The 18,711-nt window shown below is 41.9% G+C and overlaps 1 protein-coding gene across 2 annotated transcripts in view; it reads left to right on the top strand.

Moving 5' to 3' along the window:
* Positions 1 to 1,404: 1,404 nt before the first annotated feature.
* The window catches only part of GPC6 (glypican 6), a 797,727-nt gene continuing 780,420 nt past the window's right edge, over positions 1,405 to 18,711 (top strand). For both annotated transcript variants that reach the window (XM_086771443.1, XM_086771435.1), the window contains exon 1: positions 1,405 to 1,744. In XM_086771443.1, coding sequence (XP_086627569.1) covers positions 1,405 to 1,744 — 340 coding nt within the window. The remainder of the gene's footprint in view (positions 1,745 to 18,711) is intronic.

Genomic DNA, 18,711 nt, shown 5'->3' with positions numbered 1-18,711 from the left:
GACCCAAGATGAACACCGCAGTTAACGTGACACCGCAGCAGTACTGGCACTTAATAATTTTGGTCTAATTTGAACGCATCGTGAATTACGATAGTGTCACAATACTGGTCTATGGCTCCTCACTGATAAGTGAGTCTCCAAGTTGATGCTCTTTTATCTCTTCTGCTGGTCTTCTTCACTTCTTCCTGGGCCTGACATCACTGTATAATTTTGACAAAATATCACACTTCTCTACAGTACTCATAAAAAGCGCTGCAATAAATCCTTTCAAACTGTAACTTTGGATTTTACTATCAAATACTTAAGAACAGAATATTTTTTCTATCTCCCTAAGCGGAGACTGAGTTCACCTTGCAGGAATTTTCTTCACTTCCCCCATTCAGTTCTTCACAGATGCTCATTTGCAGGAGAGAATTTATGGTTTTGTCCCCTGCTCTCCTCTTCTAGGGTGGCACAAATTACCCAGGTCAAGGACTGCCTTTCTTCTTTCCTCCTCATCCTTCTCTGTCTGATGCATAGAAGCATCCTTCCTTATCTCTCCTTGAGACGATGGACTCATCCTTGTTCCAGCTCTTCAGCTCGGGTATTTATGTGTGTAACAAATAATAGTTAAAGAAAAAAAAAAGTATTTACGGGGCCCACTTCAAACCTGGCATTACAGAGCAACATCGCCGAAAAATAGTATTTTTGACATCTCGCTAGCAGGCAATTTGTAATTTTGGGGCTAGGAGCGGCCGGATTTGCGGTGAGGAGGTAGCTTTCGGGGCTGTGGGTGCTTTTCCTTCCTTCCTCCAGCAAACAGCGATCCACGCCAGGATTTACTTTCTGCTCCCGTATTTCGGCGATGCAATGGGTAGCACGTTTCCCTGTGTGTGTGTGTGTGTGCGTGTGTGTGTCCGTGCGTGTGGCTCTCCCTCGCCGTGTCTGTCTCCAGGATTTCTCCCTGCCTGGCTCGGGAGGCTGCTCCGGCGCTGCGCGGAGCAGAGGTTTCCCCGCATCCCGTAAATACAGGCACACGCATCCCGTGCGCCACACGCATGCACACACACACACGCATACACACAGACGCGCGCACACAGACGGACAGACAGACAGACCGGCAGGCACGGAGCCGCTGCCCAGTCCATCCCCACGCCGGCTGCTTTCCCCACCACCTCCAGCCTCGCAGAGGCGGCAGCCACCGCTTCCCGCGGATCTCCCTGCCGCTGCCGCGGGACTCTGCGCGCAGCACCGCGCCCGCGCTTTCAGTCCTCACAACCGACAGCCAGATTTTTACCCCTCTTTTTATTTTATTTTATTTTTTTTTTTTTTGGCGGAGGGGCGAGAGCGCTTTGCATTTGAAGAAGCAGCCCGGGGCGGGGGAGACGACGAGGCTGCCGCTCTCCTGCCCCTCGCCGTGCACGCATGTCTGCGTGTGCGCGCCCATCTCCCCCCCGCCTCGCAAAAGTTTGCCTCGGCAACCGAGGGGCTCCCGGGCCGCCTCCCCCGCAACCAGGGGGCGCGCCGGCGGCGCAGCGGGGCGGCGGCGGCGTCGCGGGACTTGCGCGCCGCGCGGGACTTGCGCGCCGCGCCATGCCGGCGGCGCAGGGGGCTGCGCGGCGCTGCGCCCTGGCGGGTCTGCTGCTGCTGCTGCTGCCGGTGGCCGCGGGGGCCGAGGGCAAGGCGCGGAGCTGCGGCGAGGTGCGGCAGGCGTACAGCGCCAAGGGCTTCAGCCTGGCCAGCGTGCCCTACCAGGAGATCGCAGGTAAGGGGCCAGGGGGAGCGGGGCGCGGGGGGCGGGGGACGCGGAGCGGGAGGAGCGCCGCCGCCCGGCTGCGCGCACTCCCCGCGGAAGCGGAGCCGTGAAATGCACAGCGCAGAGAGCTGGTTTGCCGGGGAGCTTCTCGGCGTGGTGTGTGTGCGCGTAAAGAAATGACTGAATAAACGTAAAAACTAGGGAGAGGGGATTGACAGAAAAAAAAAAAATAAAAAGAAAAAAAGGAAGAGTTGCGCGGGCGAGCCTCCGCCGCGGTTCTGTTCGCCGGCAGAAACTTCTTGAGAGTTGCAGCCGGGCTGCGAGAGGCAGCAAGCGGTTCCGCAGTGGCTGCTGCCCCCGCTGCCGCCGTGTGCGGGGGAGCAACTTTGCCCTCTGCCAGCGGGGACGGGGGGAGAGGGAGGCGGAGGAGGAGGGTGAGGAAGGCAGTCCTGCCCCCCTCACCCCCAAACCCCCGCCGCCGCCCCCTCCGAGGGGTCCAGCCGCGCCGCGCACCCCCGGGCCGCCCAGCTCTCGCCCCTCGGAGGCGCAGCCGGGCGCCTCCGCTGTAGCGCAGATCGAGCAGCGGCTTCGGCTGCTGGGGAGAGGCAGCCTCCCTCCAGCCCCCAAACCCACACACACCCCCGGCTCCGCCGCCGGAGACAGCAAGGCAGCCTGTTACTTCTGCTGAAACATGCCTACAACAGGTTACATCTCAATCTGCCTGCGAAGGTGTTGGGGTTGGTGGTTTTTTTTTTTTTTTTGGTCGTAATTTCATTTTCCTGCCTTTCCGTACAAACCTTATCCATATGGTATCTTTGGGACTGAATGAATAAAAATGTGTCCGGGGCAGATAATCCTTTAGCAATTGGAAAGCACGACAAAAAGAGAGAAATTATATGGGAAGGCATGAGCTTGGGCTGCTTAAATTGGACTGCTCGAGCCCTCAAGAAAGATTTCTGCTTTGCCACTGGCACTTTGCTGTCAGGTTCTGCTGTTTGTAGAGTGAATTAGATGCCCCTCGGTTTGCTTGCTTCCTTTTTAAAGTTGGAGGCAGTAGATTTATCTTCCTTGAGGTGAAATAAAGCCACAGTTACTCGCTGTGCAGTATTTAGCACTTTACATGAGGAATGACAAATGTGGAAAATCTCAGGACGGCGAGGATGTAGTTCAGGAAAACACGGGGAAGGTTGTTCCACGTTGCTAATGCAGAACAGACCAGATCTCTGCGTAGCCACGTTGGTTCCTTCGGACACACAGGTCTGACCCACTGACGTGCTTTAGGGCAAGGCAGAAGAGTAAAGGGCCTGTGGGTGTAACTATTCCACAGGCACCTTCGTCACTCAGGCTCACTGGTTCTCTGGTCATTGTGCACTTTAAAAAAAAAATTCTCCTTAGATTGCTCAGTTATACCAAATCATCACATCTCCCCTGTGAGCCACGGACCCTTTAAATATGCAGTCGTGCTTTCCCTTTGCTTACTGTTACTCCATCTGCTGTGAGACAGGGTGGGAGAACACACCCTGTCCCATTTAAGAAAAAAAAAAAAAATTACCATTGAATTTCAGACTTCTAGTAACTTTGGAAAACACTTGTTGCTTTCAGCTCATGGAGAAGTTTTATTGTCTCATTTGTTTTCTAAATGTACAGTGCAAAGTTGCCATGCGTTTTTTAAGGAACCCTGGCATTTGCAAGTTTCTGCTAACGTGTCAGTACAGAAAGACTCATGGTAACTAAATATTTAGTAGTAGTTAACTCCAGTTACTCTTCAGCTTCCTGCTAAGCTTGATAAGTAATATCTGCTTTTATGGTTAAGAAGTATGTGATTTATATGAAGATTAGTTATATTTTCTGAGCTTCCTATTGCAAGTCGTTTGTTTTCTTTGTGGTTTATCTGCCTTGTTACGAGTTGGTGTATCGACTTTGGAGCAGGTCTGTGTGTAGCTAGTGAAGCTACTCAGTTGTGGGAAGGCTAGCATTGCTTTGGGGGGTGTTTTGGGCTATGCTCTTCTTGCATGGGGCTAAGAGGTTGTGTGATAACTGTTCATGCTGCATGTGCTCTCCTTAATGTGAAAGCTGCCTATTTGCAACCTGGTGCGATGTTGGAAGATTGATTAAAGCAATCAGCATACAGGTTTCAGAGTATATATATTTTTCATTCTGTCTTTTCCCACTGTACTGTCTTGGTTAAGGAAGCAATTTGTTACTGTTAAGAAAGAAGCGCAGCCTGTCAAATGCCTCATGTTTTAAAGACTTCAAATAACTTTAGTTATAGTAGTGTTTTTGAACAATCACTGTGTTTTCAAAAGATTCTGCATCAGTGGCTTGATAATAGGATGGAATAGAGTAGTATGCAGTTTTATGTGTTTGGTTTAGCATGGTTTATGTGTTTTGATTTAACAGTAGTCATATGTTTTCACTTGTCATTTGTTAAAAAGCTACCTTCTAGCCAGGACTGTTGAAACTCTGAACTGAAGAGGCAGTGTGTATGCACTGATGCAGAGAGCTGAAGAAGCTGTTTAAATCCGAGAAGCTGTAGATGCAGAGGTACCCCTCTGTTGAATGGAGCTGCAAAGCCAGGCTTGTTAGATAACTTCTGTAAAATTGTTTGTACTGGCACTGACTTTTGAACAGTGAAGGTAGAAGTTACGGATTTAAAAAGCTATCTGGTTTTGTGCCATAAGGCAAGGTTTTCTTAGGGTATTTTGTTCCAGGTGGAATGTGTTGAAGTTGGTAATAATGTGATTACAGTCGTCTAGCTATGCTTTTACAACGATGCTGAATTGTTCAGTGTAATTGTACTTACTTGTAATCAACTTGCTGCACCTGACGTCTTGTCTGATCACCAAATTCTGGTACTGGGACCTACCTCGGAGTCTAGTGTATGAAGTTGGTTTCCAACATAGGTTGTCGAAACAAGTCCTCAATAAAGGAACTTTGTCGGGGAGTGGAGGAAGGCAGGAAATTTGAAGTATACATAATCTGCTACTGTGGGCTTGATTCTGTGCATCAGCCACATGTGGGTGGGTAGCAGTAGGTGATGGTGTAACTGGGCTATCCGTGTAAAATCTGCCGTCTTGTAAAGCTGCTGTGGTGGATCCTCCGCGTAAAGAGGAGCTGAACTCTAAGACTCATGCTGCCGTGACCCAGCATTCGTGACCACTGAGTGGAGCTCCTAAGGACTTCGCAGGAAATGTTTTGCTGTAGGAAAATCTGTCACTTGAAAGTCAGTATAAAAGAGAAAAGTCACAGCACGTATCTGTTAGCATTACTTGTTTTAACTTCAACTGTGATTTCAATAACTTGCGGCATGTTGGGGGAAGCCGTGAAAATGAAGCATCGAAGTTTAAGGTCCTTGCCACAAAGTTTTCTGAATTAAAGCAAATGTCTGACTATTTAGAAGTAATGGATGTGTCTGATTTATGCCTTTCCACTTGCAGTTGATTTAGAGATTTTGGAAGGTGAAGCGTGTGGGGGTTTTGTGGGTTTTGTGGGTTTTGTGTTTTGTTTTGTTTTGTTTTTTACTAGGTACTGAATAATAGTTTGTTTAGAGAAAGACTAGAAGTGTTCTGGTAAAGCATCCAACTGTAGTAGAGATGTTGAAATCTAAATACTGTGTAAGAAGGTAGTGAGCTTTGTTCTCCTGTGCAGATGATGAATGAGGTGAGAATCTGGCAACACAGAGACACTGTAGTGAAAGTAACTGAAATGAAAGCAGAAGCAAACCCTTCATTTTGAAGGTCAGGAGTCACTTGAAATTGTGCTTTGATGAATACTGGCATAATACAGAGGCGTTGACTGAAGAAAGCTAGCAGACATAACATAGTTGCTTGTAGCTTTAAAGTGGCAATAATAATAAAAATAAACTCAGTAGTCAGTCATGCAATGGAGCTATTAGTCCATGTCAGATGTTCCCAAGATACTCTTTCTGAATGTTTTGCTTTCTTTTGAGTAGCTCTAAAATGTAATGATAGATTGACAGGAGAGCAGCGGAAAATCCTCTTGACTAAGTCTATATCAAAGCACTTCTTAATTAATGTCTTCTTTTACTGTTTCTCTGCTGCTGTCACCGGGAGCTGTGTGAAGAAAGTGCTGGTAGACCAGGAGGCCAGTGGGGATTCACAGCCACCTTGTGTGGTTGTCTCGGGAGTGTAAAGTAGGAATAGCCTTACTGATATCGGTAATATAATAGATGCAAATCTGTGAGATCTGAATTGGGCCATTAGAGATTAATTCATTCCTGGTCTCAGGGGTGACGATGAAGATGGACACGGATTTTCATGTAAACTTTGCACTTTTCTTGTTTTAGCACTGCAGTAGTAGGATCCTCTGCACTGGGTACGACTGCTCCTCACCTCTGTGATTTCAGTAACTGCAGTGGGAAGAGACTTTCTGGTCAGCCTCCCTTGCAGCCTCACTTCTTTTCCCATTGTGAGTGCATGGTGCACACTAATAAACCTGTGCATGCATTTAGCTAGGAGGAAGTATAGCTTTGCTAAGACCTGGCTTTGCTCTCACTTTTGTACCTATTTGTTGGTTTGTATGTGAGTGATGCTCTTAAAGGGAATACAACTTACGTATGCACATCTAAACCTGACAGTGCTGTTTGTAAGATCAGGGCCTTTGAGGAGAAATAGCATGGTTTTAATGCTTATAAGTAATTCATTTTTTTGACTGAGAATTTTAAATCTCAGCATCTGGAGATTCCTGATGTGACTTTGTAGTAGAGTATCTTGGAAAGAGGGACTTCAAAATAGAAAAGGCGATGCTTCCATAATTAGTGTAATGATGAATTTCAGTGTATCGTACTCTAATTATCTTTTTCCTTTCTGTCGTCAGTCTGATTTATAATCAAAAAGTATACCTAAAGCTATACTATTTTCTACACTTCTAAGTGCTAATGTGTTAAACTGTTGCAATGCTGTATTAGTACTTGTTTCATCATATGCTATTGTGAAATACTCGTGAGATTAGGTGGTGTTCACACACCAGAGAGGTCAAGCACTGATGTTAAAAGCTCGGGCCATTCTTTTTATATTACTGCAATAAAGAATATATTCATTTCATTTATACTACCACTTGGCTCTCATAAAAGGTCAGTTTCAGCTGAATGTACAATTACTTGCAAATGGCAAATCTTATAACAAGTGATCAACAATAAAAGCTTTTCTGGGTAATTTGTCTTTAAAATTACCACCTGCCATTTCTTTTGAATGACTTGAGCATCTTGCAGTATCACTCGGAGATCTCTGTCTTGTTCCCTGCGATACATGTCAGAAAACTATGCATACTAATCTTCCTTTCTGCTTAGTAAAGTAAAAATGCGTAATTACATTAAAGTTTCTAGTTGAAATAACAGGCATGGTGCTTAAAAGTCCATTATGGTATCAAAGTATCAGCACTCCCATTACTAGCAAAATGAAATTACATTTTCAATGAACTATGACTGCATGCTCCCCTTCATACCTGGTTAATGGGTGCTATCTCCCTGGGAAGGGAACCTTCATTCTGTGGTTTTGACTGTTCATACTACCAGGCATAATGATTTTAGCAGCTTAAATATGTGTAGAAGAATTAAGACTTCTCCACAAATTCCTAAGAACAGCATATAAAGGTTGGTGTTTAAAGGCAGAATAATTATTATGCGAAACAGAGAGAATACGTTACAAGATGCAAAAGGAATTTAAAATGTGTTGCAGATGACAGGAAAACATATGCCTGGTAACATTCTTAGCACTTTATTCCTCTGTAAGTAAAAACAGCCTAAAACCTCCTGAATCTAAGGTTTGCTTTCTTCACTGCTCATTGCTACAGAGCTCCTGCACACATCCAAAAAATAAGCTTTCCTAATAAGAAATCTTTTAGCTCTCGTTATCGGAGGCTGTTGCAAAGACCACCAGCTCCCTCTGATGAGCTGCTTTCGGCGAACGTGACCTTTTCCTTCCAGCATAGTGAAACAATAGTACTTTATTCTGTTGAGTGATTGCAAAACACAGAAGGTGCAAGGCGTTTGAAGGCAGGTGCTGCAGTGGGAAAGAGACGCCCGCGCTCCCGCTGCCTGCGAGGGCGACAGCGATTCGGGCCCTGCTGCTACGCCCGGCGGAGAGCGTCTGCCGTGAGCAAAGTCAGGGGTTATTAATAGCGCCGGGAGGGTTCGTGCCCCGCCAACCCGCTGTGGATGTCCAGGTGTCCAGGAGAAGGCTCTGCAGTGCAGCGCCAGCCCTGGGATGGAGAACCGCCGTCTGTCCGTCCATCCTGGCATTGATGTGTCTGGGACAAGAGCTGCTTTCCATCTGCCAAAAAGAAGTGGCGAGGGCTGATACTCCTCATGCAAACAGCAAATTGCTCTCTGGCTGGCCTAGCCTGCGAGGTCTGTCACCTTGCGCTTCTAACGGCCTTTTAACCACGGCTCCAGCTGAGCAGCAGATGTACAGGGTACTGAGCATCCCGAGCTGGGCTTTTTTTTTTTTTTTTTTTTTTTCTTTTTTCCCCTCGTGAAAGAAGCATTTCTACAGTCACTCGACTAACAATGGAGCCTCGGACCTGCTCGCTGACTTGTCAGGTTTAAAATAGCAGGGCAAATCTCCAGAAATAAGTGGAAGTCTCGGCTGCTTTTAACAGATGCCTTGCAGGACTGCGACATTAAATTAGGTACCCTTACAGAATAACACAGTCATATCTGTGTGTGTGTGTGCGTGGGTGCAGGGGTGAAACAATGAATGATTTTTTTTTACCTCAGGTGGCCTCAAAGTCACATTTAAGCACTGAAAGAGCTAGAGAAGCTGGACATCAGCAGGGTAGGTATTTGCAAAACAGAGTGAAACTTTGTTTCGTGGGCCCCATCTGAAAAACACATGTGCAAACACACATGAATGCAAACATATGCGTGATAAAAAACTACACAGGGCTCAGTTCATATATGTCACAAAGATCAAAGGCGAAGTGAGCCACGCTAATCCTACTGTTTGAGGAGTCCAGTTAGTTCAAGCCTGATGCTAGAAGTGAATGTCTGTGAATGCCTCACCACAGTTCTCATGTTATATGTCTATGGTTGGCTTTTGGTTTATGGTATCCCTTATGACCTGGGAGTTTTCCTTTGAGAACCCATAAGCAGTAATTAGTACAGCAAACTAAAATTATTTTCTTAAACATTTTTTTTTTTTTAAGAAGTGAAGCATAACATTAGGAAAAGGAGCTTTATGCACAGTTATTCTGCTAAAAGTCCGATGGTGCTGGTTGATGGTCATGGCCAGGTAGGCTCCCGTCGTGTCCTGTGTACAATTCCTGTCAGTTCTTTTCAGTTCAGGATTCGGTTTCCTGTCTTCAGGAAATGTTTGCTCTTGTCTAAATTTTATTTTTTTCTGGTGGTATCAATCAAGCAGTAGAGGTAACATTTTGCACAAAGTGTTAGTATTTATGGTTGCAGCGTTTGAATCTGGAACAACCATTTCTCTTGCCTAGAAGATGCCACATTGATCTGTGGTTTGGGTTTGGATAGTCCTCTGTAAGTGTAGCAATCTGTGGCTTTGGAATCCGAACATGCAGCTCTGGATAGAGGTAGTGAGGCTAGCAAAAACCTGACTCAGAGAACCGGAGAGAAAGTGTAGGGTAGGATAAACTGTTGGGGAAGGGACTGTTACCGATAGATTAATAAAACATGAATAGGAGTACTTCCTTCTCTCATTGCTTGAGTCACTTTGCATTCATTGTGGTAGGTATTAAGACCCTTCATGCAGTTAAAACCCTGTCTAAGAGAAGGGAAAAAGACTGGAAAAGTGCTTTCATATGAGGATTTGGATGAATAGGGTGCAAAGAAGGAGAGTGAGCAGAGATGCTGCATTTCTTTTCTTTTTTTTTTTTTTTTTTTTTTTTTTGAGTGCACCACTTGGTCTTGGTCCATACAGTCCATAGAGTTCTCCTTTTTCTCACCATCTAAGTGGTTAAACATCTCATCTCAAACAGATTGTGGCAGCCTGACTGATCATGTCCCAGAATGGAAAAAGTTCTAATCAAGACGTATTGGTGTTTCTATTGTTGAATCGTTCCTTCAAAGCTTGTTGCTCTGCTAAGTGAACAGTTCTTAATAAATTCAAGCTCAGTATCTAATAAGTAATTGTCTCGTTGTAGAGTGAACAATACAGTTTTTGCATGGTTCTGTCTCTAGTTGTCAGTTTATGTAACTGTGCTTCATAACCCGAGAGAGTAGGCTATGAGTTTCTGGCTTACACTTCCTTTAAACCTAAGAAAAGTTGTAAAAGTCTTGAGTCCAGACTATCGAAGTATATTTTTATTTGCACCTAATGCTATTGTATGGGAGTTGACTGTCAGCAAAGTTGTGTGTTCCCTGTTCCTACCTCTGACTGCTTCCCTTGCATTAGGTTTAGCTGTCTGACACGCTAACCTCTGGTAGCTAGCCAGCCCATCAAAAAAGATCTTAAAGTTACTCAAGAGTATGTAGGAATGTGTGCCTGAGGTCATGACGAGAAAATGGGGCTCGCCATTTGATGATGGCTTTTGGTTAGATGTCTTAGAATTATCATGAAACTGCAAGAGGAAGACTGTCTGTATTTTCCCACATGGCAGCAAAATGCGATGCAACAGTAGTAGAATGCTCTTATGGTAGAATTGAGAAGAAACTAGCAGCAGCTGAGCATTCTTGGCTATTATCCCCGCTTTTATACTTGACTGTCTAACTGCATCACCAAAATTTGAAAAGCCATACTAGCAAAGTCACCTGTTCTCCAAAACTGAAGGAGCTGAACATCTGCCTGGGATGACGGATAATGCTGAGAGAGCTTCGCTACCTTAGGGAAACTCTCTGCGTGTTATCGTGTCGGTGTGTGATAGTTAATGTGGTCAGTTCAGTGGGTGTCTGCTGATTTTATGGCGCATTGAAATTTGGGGTTTATGAGGCAAATGGATTGGATTATTAGGCTGCAGGTTTATATACTGCTATTTATTGTTGTCTTCATGTTTCAAATCTTTCTTACACCTGAGGGTACCCATTCCCAGCTATATGCAGCTTTGACAAGTAAAATAAAACTGAGCTCACAGTAGTGCTGAAATATAAATTGTTAAAAGCAGTGGCAGGACGATTCTCCGCATGTCATAAGTCTGCAGTCGTCAGCCAGCAGACTTCCAAAACTGTTGCACAATTTTTACATGTCTTCTAATTTCTGAGTACCCTCATTTTTAAATGTGTGCTAGTCCCTAAGAAGCTTAAACAATTCAGCGGTGAATCAAAGGCAAAGGATGATGAGCACCCAGTGTCCAGCGGCTAAACCTGAAGTGTTTTCCATCTTTTCTCTTAAATTAAAATAATGTTTCACAAGGAAAGGAGCTGTAAGTACAAACAGTGACTGCATCTTGTTTAGTTACACAAAACTGATTTATAATATAAACACGTAATATAAATATTTGTTTCTCTGATATTAGCTTTTGGCTTTACAACTTTAACATATAAGATAATACTGCGTATGAGCAATTTAGATTCCTTAGATGAAAATAGCTATATATCATTTTGTCTGTCAGTATTATCTGTGTTGTAGAAAAATATGGAAAATACCTGTTGAACAGCTTTAGACTCAGATTACGTTCTCTTTAACCGGTTAGAGTCGTTGCAATTTACAGTATTCTTATCTGGTCTAAGTATTGCATTAAATGCATACACTTAGAGCAGTTTCAAAAATGTAAAAGAAGATGCCAAAGCTGGCTGACAGTAAAAACTTCCTTAATAAAATCCTCTTTTTTTTTTGTTTTTTATTTTTGTGAAGGAGCCTATACACTGCTAGCAGTCCAGCTGCAAAAAAAACCAAAAAAAAAAAACAACACGGAGGACAGATCATGCTAATCAAAATTGCAAAATAGGTTTTGTTGGCTCAACGGAGATTTAGGTGTTTCTGAGCAGAAAATCAACATGTAATTTAAAAATGAAGATATATTTGAAAAGAATGGTGCAGGGGAGATTTATTGGTGGATTGGTGAAAAGCCAGGAGCAATATTCCTTGATTGGTGCTGTTCCAAGATGGTCCATCGTGCTAGCTATGGGCTGGCAATGAGCACTGTTAATTCAATACCTGGAACGTAACTAAAATGCATTGATTAAATACAAGCACCTGTTTCTGCACTGTAGCATGGCTGATGAAGTGAAAGGACTCCCAGAAACGGCTTTCCTGAAATTGAACATTGCAACAGTGATTAGCTTGTTCTTACAGCTGATCTTCAGAAGTCCCGTACTGTTCTTTGAATGAGAACTCCAAAGCCTCTTTCTTCTTTAATTACTGAGCCAGCATACTAAAAGCTGTGTATAAATTGACTTTAATCAGATTGGTTGTGGGGCATGTGCACACTTCTGTTACTAGTTTTTTGAGTTAAAGACCCCCAAACCCGATTTCTGCCTATCTCCATCAAATGCAGCTGAGGGCAGAATTTGATTGAGAGTTAATTGCAGTTTTGCTACAAGAGAAAGTAAAGCAGTAAATGATCAAAATTCAAAATTAGAATGTAATTGTGTGAAGCACTGAAAAAAAGGACAGTCCTGTCTGCAAAGAGCTGCCATTTTATGTTTATGCCAATGTTTCTTCATGAGACTTACACAAACTTAATCACAGTCGTGTACATATTGTTTAAACCTTTTGCTACTTATTTTTTTAATTGTCCTTTTAAAGGACACCAGCTTCATATTCCACTGAGATTACTAAAATATTTGATGGATCCTTTGTGGGAGCAACTTTGTACCTTGTTAATTAGTAATTTAGAGTCTGAGTTTGCTTTTTAAAGCAGCTCCAGCTGGACACTGTACATCATTGTCTAGAGCAAAATCTATGCTCAGTACAGAAACTGGCCAAACCACAAACTTTTTGCACCTTGTATACCAAAATCTGGTTGCTGACGAGTAGTTAAACACGTAAATACAGATCAAGTGGAGCTTCAGATTGCTCAAGTGGAGCTTTTCCATATCTGATAATGGATTTAAATTGCTCTTCTCTCACGATTTGCCTAAGAGAAAAATGCCTTCTTTTCACCTAACAAGAAGGCACTGAAGTGTTATGTCCACATTGTGTGGATGTATGTACATACTTTCATATACCCATGTACTCGAACAGCCCCTTACAGTCAAAAAGTCTGATGAAATAGTTTCTTATACCAGACAACTTTTTTCCAAGGTATCTTATAACACTGTGGATAACTTTTGGATTGTAAGTGACGTCCAGTTTTTCTCGTAATATTTGCATAGTTTTTCTTTCATTGTTAGTTTTTACTTTGTTGAGTATTCTAGAGTAATTTCCATTTTTTTTCTAGTGGCAGGGCTGTCATTGCAGTTACCTTATTTCCGACAAAATTATATAGTTGAGAGCAGATTCATCCAGATTTTAGTCTGTAAAGCTGAACAAATGCTATGCAGGTCCATAAACTCCAGTTGGGCTAAAGAATCATACATGTAACTTTGGTATTGATTTATATACTTTTAGGCTATTTTTATAGTCCTTCCAACATCATTATTACAGTTATTGTACAACACAGACCATAAACCTTTCTAGAAAGACTAATGGAGTTGGCAAATTAGTATCATCACCATCATTTTAATGGCTGATACAGAAGTGCTGATCTTTTTTTGTTCCATTCTGTGGCTTGCCTGATGTTCGGAGCTGATCAAACTGTTGCATGCAATGGCTGTTCAGATGAGTCATGGGGAGAGGACCTGATATAACAGAATAAAACTTCTCAAAATGATACTTTTTCCTGTACCTTTGTGTTAATTCTAGATAGAGATACAGAGATACAATCTCAATTAGTTTAAATTGGCAAATATGAAATAAATTATCTACAATTTTCAACAATAAGCATCTTGGGAAGATGATAGCAACAGCTAGCAGCTACATTTTCTGATTAGTAGATATTTGTATTTTTGATACTCTCATATGAAAAGCAAATTATAAACATCACTACTATTTATTCCACAAATATTTGTCTCATTTTAATTTTCCCACACTGTGATCTACAAGTGCTAATCATTTAGGCCCCTTTGGAGCAAAGGTACTTACTCAGTTGTGTTAGATATAGCAGAAACTCAATATTCAAGCAAATTTTTGTTGAAAAAACATCTTGGTCTAATTTTACTAGAGAGCTGCATTCCTGCCTTTCAACAGTGAGGAGTTAATTTGCAAAGGCAAACTAAAGAATATATTCTGAATATTTTCTCAGTTGCTTGTGTGGGACTCCTCTTCTTCCTTTTTTTCTAAATCATTCTTTTTCTGTTCTGCCCAGAATATTTAATTTTTTTTTTTTTTTTTGCTAAATGGACACTTACACAGCTCCAAATTCTGAAAGAAAAAAAAATCCCAGAGAATTAATTTTTTTAACATTACTTGCATTTGCTGGAATACTTACTGCTTCCACAGAGAGTTAGGCCATCGCTGTATTTACTGTTACAGCCCCTTATTTTTTATCCTTGCAGGATAAAAGTTTTTGTGTAGGTGCTTAAGGCTACAGGATACAATGTGCCAGGAGAGTTAGTCACACCAACCAAGTAATCAGCCAGTGAACCTAACCTAGGAGAAAAGTCCTGCGTGTGATGCTCATGAGTGAGATTTGAGTCCTCACTCCTTACATTTTGGGAGAACACCTCCAAGACCCTTTATGGAGGGATGCACACCTACTTTCCTTTTGAAGTGATTCCACTGTGCAGAAATAACAGCATATTTACTAAGTCAGAGAGGCTGTTTGGTTGTGTGCCTGTTTGCTAGCATACCCGAGGACACTGTTCTGAAAGAGCCGAAACATTCTCTGAGGCTCCAGTCCAACAAATGCATCAATATTTTTGTGTGAGGTGGAAAACAGACCAAAACCAGCATCTTGAATCTGGAATCTGTCTGTGAGGTGAGGACAGGCTGCACTTGGCTAAATAGTTTCTTCACTCTTTTTCTGCCCAAGAAATAATTATTGCATGCAATGCAAAAGTATTGCAACAGAAAAGGTTGAGAGTAGGTTGTCAAAATTATTTTTCTTTGCCAAGGAGAACCCTGTCTATAGTAAATCTGTATAAACATAAGATAGCTCTCAAGTAAGCTGGTATTGCTACTTGATCTTGAAGGTTTTTTTTTAATAAAAAGCTTGAAAATTAGTTGGCATAAAAGGTTTTTTCCCTCTTTTTTTTTCCCTCCTGAGAAATATTTAAACAATTCCAATTTTCTTCCTGTGCTGATAATATTATTTAAATTATTCGTAATCAAATACTAGATTGCAAGCAGTCGGTAATAATCTAAAATATGTTTGACAAACACTTTGGTTTGTGGCATAATCTTCCAAAGGATTGGATGGGAAACTCATTGCTTGGGCCATTGTGTCTTAAATTAGACAAAGTACAATGAATTATGTGCTCTTGTCACTTCAGTATGATTTGTCATTAGTAATAGCAGGCCTTTTTTCTTTAAGTACTGTAAAGGAACAAACCACAGTGAAAAGAAGCATCTACACCTTGAACTGTGAGGTTCTGTAGGGGCCAATTTGGATTAACACAGTTCTCAGTGTAGCTGGCTCTTTAGCTCGTGGATTCCCAGGCAACCCAATGCCTTTTGATATATCGGTTTTGTTCCAAGCAAGCACACAGCCTCAGAAGGTACATATTGCCTGCTCCCACTGGGCAGGATCCTCAAAACGTGATGCCAAGTCGGCATGAGAGCCTGCGCAGAAATATTTTCTGTTTTCAGCAAGACTGAGTCTTTTATGTTATTTATGAAAAGCAGTAGGTGTACCTATTGGGAGTGCACATGAATAATGTTAAAGGTAAGTTTTGAGTAAGTTGTAGTTCCAAAAGTGGATTGATTACTCCTCAAACATGCGCACGAAAAAAAGCATTCTTGGAAGATATTTTTATTTTCCTGTTAGTGGGAGTGGGTGGTGGGGCAGAGCGATTCCTCATAGACTCCTTCCGAAGAGTTTAATGCTTTGCATCCTATAAATATGCTTTTTAAGAATAAAACTGTAAAAACAAACAAACAAACAATATTCCATGGAGAGTCAGCAGCAGAAATCTTAGTGTTCTCTACTGAAGATGAAGGAATTCTCATTTTAAGGTGTTCCACTAAGGTCAAGGTAGAAGAGAGAGGTCTTGAACATCCCATGGGTTCTGTCTGTTTCCACTAGAAGTTTTATTTGCTTTCTGAGCCTAGATACTAACTTGGCAGTAGGAATAACAGCCACTTCAAAATTTTCTCCCGGGGAAATTGCTTGACTTCAGAAGCACCTTAGAAGGTTGCAAAGCTATTGCTGGCCACCAGGCACAAAATAATTTGATATAAAACTGAGCTCTAAGTTGCTGTTGGAAACCACCAGGATAATGAGTCAGTTTCGGAAAAAAAATAGGTTCATTATTTTTTAATTGGGCTGCTTTTCAAGAAATCCAGGGGCTGCTCATTAAAATGCAAGAGGTGTTCCAAATATCATCAAGTTTAAGGAAATTAAGTTCTGATGAATGCTATATACCTGACATGATGAATCTATTGATTGTACACTGCTGACCTTTACTGGATAGTTTTCTTACATCTTCAAATGTCTTCTCATGTGGAAAACAACACGAAGATGAATTTAAGCAGTATATAAATATGAACTGAAGTAAGTACTTAAGATGAAACTTTAAGAAGACCAAAAACATTTTGGCAAGATTATTTCTTGGAGCAGTTAAAATAAATGAGAACAGCTTTCCTTTGTCATTAACACCATTATATTCTCATTCATTCAGGATATTATATTCATTCAGGACTTACACAGCAATTTTCAGAGGAGCTTTGTAACAACAGAATGAGAAAAGCAATAAAAGACATAGGATTAATAACAGATTTGATTTTCTGAGAAAGTAGGATGCAGAGTGGGCTGGGAGGACTGGGGTGCATCTACATTCAGCTTGCTGCAGAACTGTGGTGTAGGCAGATGTGGGAACTAAAGAAGCGTTTCTCATGCAGTTGCATGGATGTAACCGTGACTGAGGAGGTGGATCTTTGGTGGAATGCTGATGGGTGGACTTAAAGGCTTTCTGAGATTGTTTTTTTACTTTCATTTTAAGTGTGAATTCCCTCCTTATTGCCGTCAATCCTCAAAGTAAAACTGGAATCAAACCTCCCTTACCAAGAGTTTTGTAGTCATTTGGTAGGAGCTTAGTTAGTACTCAACTGAAAAATGAATGACACAGTTATCACATATCTTTGACTATGTGTTTCTGAGTGACTAACAACTGCATCAGTCTTGCGTGATGTCTTTCTGACAGTCCCTCCCCTTAGTCTTTTCCCTTTTCCTTCCTTTGGTCCTTCTCTAAATGTCCTGTAAGTTTTCAACATCTCCACAGCCCCCTTAGCACACCTCAAAAGATTCGACACAGTCTCAAAATGCTCTTCCCACTGCACCCATCTTCTAAGGTGTCTTTTACCTCTGTAGACAATTACCCTGTTTCGTGTGCACAGCATTCTGGGGAGTTTCTGTCCTTGACTTGTTTTTGGTTTCGTATTAGATACAAAAGTCTCATCAGCTGATCATTCTCCTCAGACTGACTCAGTAGTGTCAGTGTCCTCTGGTTTTCACTGACTAGAATTCCTCACTGCTAGAGTTACCCCACTTATATTGTTTCCCTGATCCTTGCCAGGACTTAGTATTTCATTCGTGTTGCCTTTATTATAAGGATAACCTGATAGTAAAAATTCAGCAGCTTCACTCCATGCCGCTTTTTTTTTCAGTTGCTCGTCTTTTACTGTTTTTTCTCTGTTTTCAAATTATTTCGATATTTTCCTTCTGCAACTCCAAACTAGTTTTATCTGCCAGTTACTAAGAAAAAAAAAAGTATAATTTAGTGTTGTCTTCATACATTCATGATTTAGCCTCCTTTCAGTGCATTTTCTATCAGCCTCTGTTGGGAGTACTTTTTCAACTTGTCAGAGACAAGCTTGGTTTTATCTGTATTTCAGAAATCACTTCACATCAGGATACGGTCCGTTATTGTAGTTTTTCCTGACACTTGGATACGCTGGTTTTACCAAGGTCTATGTCAAAACTGTGTTAGATTTTAGTAGGCCCAGGACTTCTTTCTTTGCCCAGAATTGTCTTTCCTGAACTTTTTGTTTTGAGAAATGTTAACTGTTTGCTCAATGGTTAAACCAATATGTAAGAAAATTTTTACCCTTGGGGATATGGAGAGGAGTCCATTTAGAATCATAGAATCATAGAATCATTTAGTCTTTGTGAAGGAACAAAGTGTTGTGTAGCAACAGCATGAGGCATACAAGTTTGCTTCTCTGCAGAGCTGTGTGAAAGCAGAGGAACACAGTCCAACTCCAGCAATATCTGCAGGAGCAAAAGAAGCAATAATTACAGTAATCTTTTGTAACTTTGGCATGTGTGTTGCTATACTAGTTTTGCTTAAATTCTTACAGTAGCAGAATCTTGTTTCCAAACTCCGATTTTATGACCACGCTATACTTATTCCCTGTATTTTGTTCTTAGACCGTGACTTAAAACCAATAAGTTCCCATCCTTTGTCAAAAGAGCTCTGAAAAGCTGTGCAGCCCAGTTGCAAATGATGTGGTGTAGCCCAGGTAGGGATGTCCCACCTGACCTGCACCTCAGGAGCCCCAGGCTGGTCGACCTGGTATACATGCATACATAAGTGTGTTTCTGAACTTCACAGAATGTCAGGAATTTAACTTTAAAAATGCCCTTAACCACTCTTGTGGCAGGATATCTTTACGTAGGTTGACTAATTGCAGCTTTTGCTTTATGCAGTAGTTTGATACTGTGTGGAGAATGATGCTGTGTGAAGTAGAAGAGGGTGTTAGGATTGGTCTGAATTAGGATAGGACAGCAAATGAAGACGTTAGGAATGAGAGGTTTATTGCATTTTTTTTTCCCCCTCATGTTTGAAGGAGGGAGAAGTATTATTAGTAAACAGCATTACAGATGTATTTTTACTTCTCAATCATCAGCACTTTGGGAAG

Source organism: Chlamydotis macqueenii, chromosome 1, assembly GCF_036417535.1.
Source record: "Chlamydotis macqueenii isolate bChlMac1 chromosome 1, bChlMac1.mat, whole genome shotgun sequence".
Taxonomy (NCBI): Eukaryota; Metazoa; Chordata; class Aves; order Otidiformes; family Otididae; genus Chlamydotis; species Chlamydotis macqueenii.
Note: the sequence above shows the minus strand (reverse complement) of the source record. Positions and strands in the feature narration are given on the sequence as shown.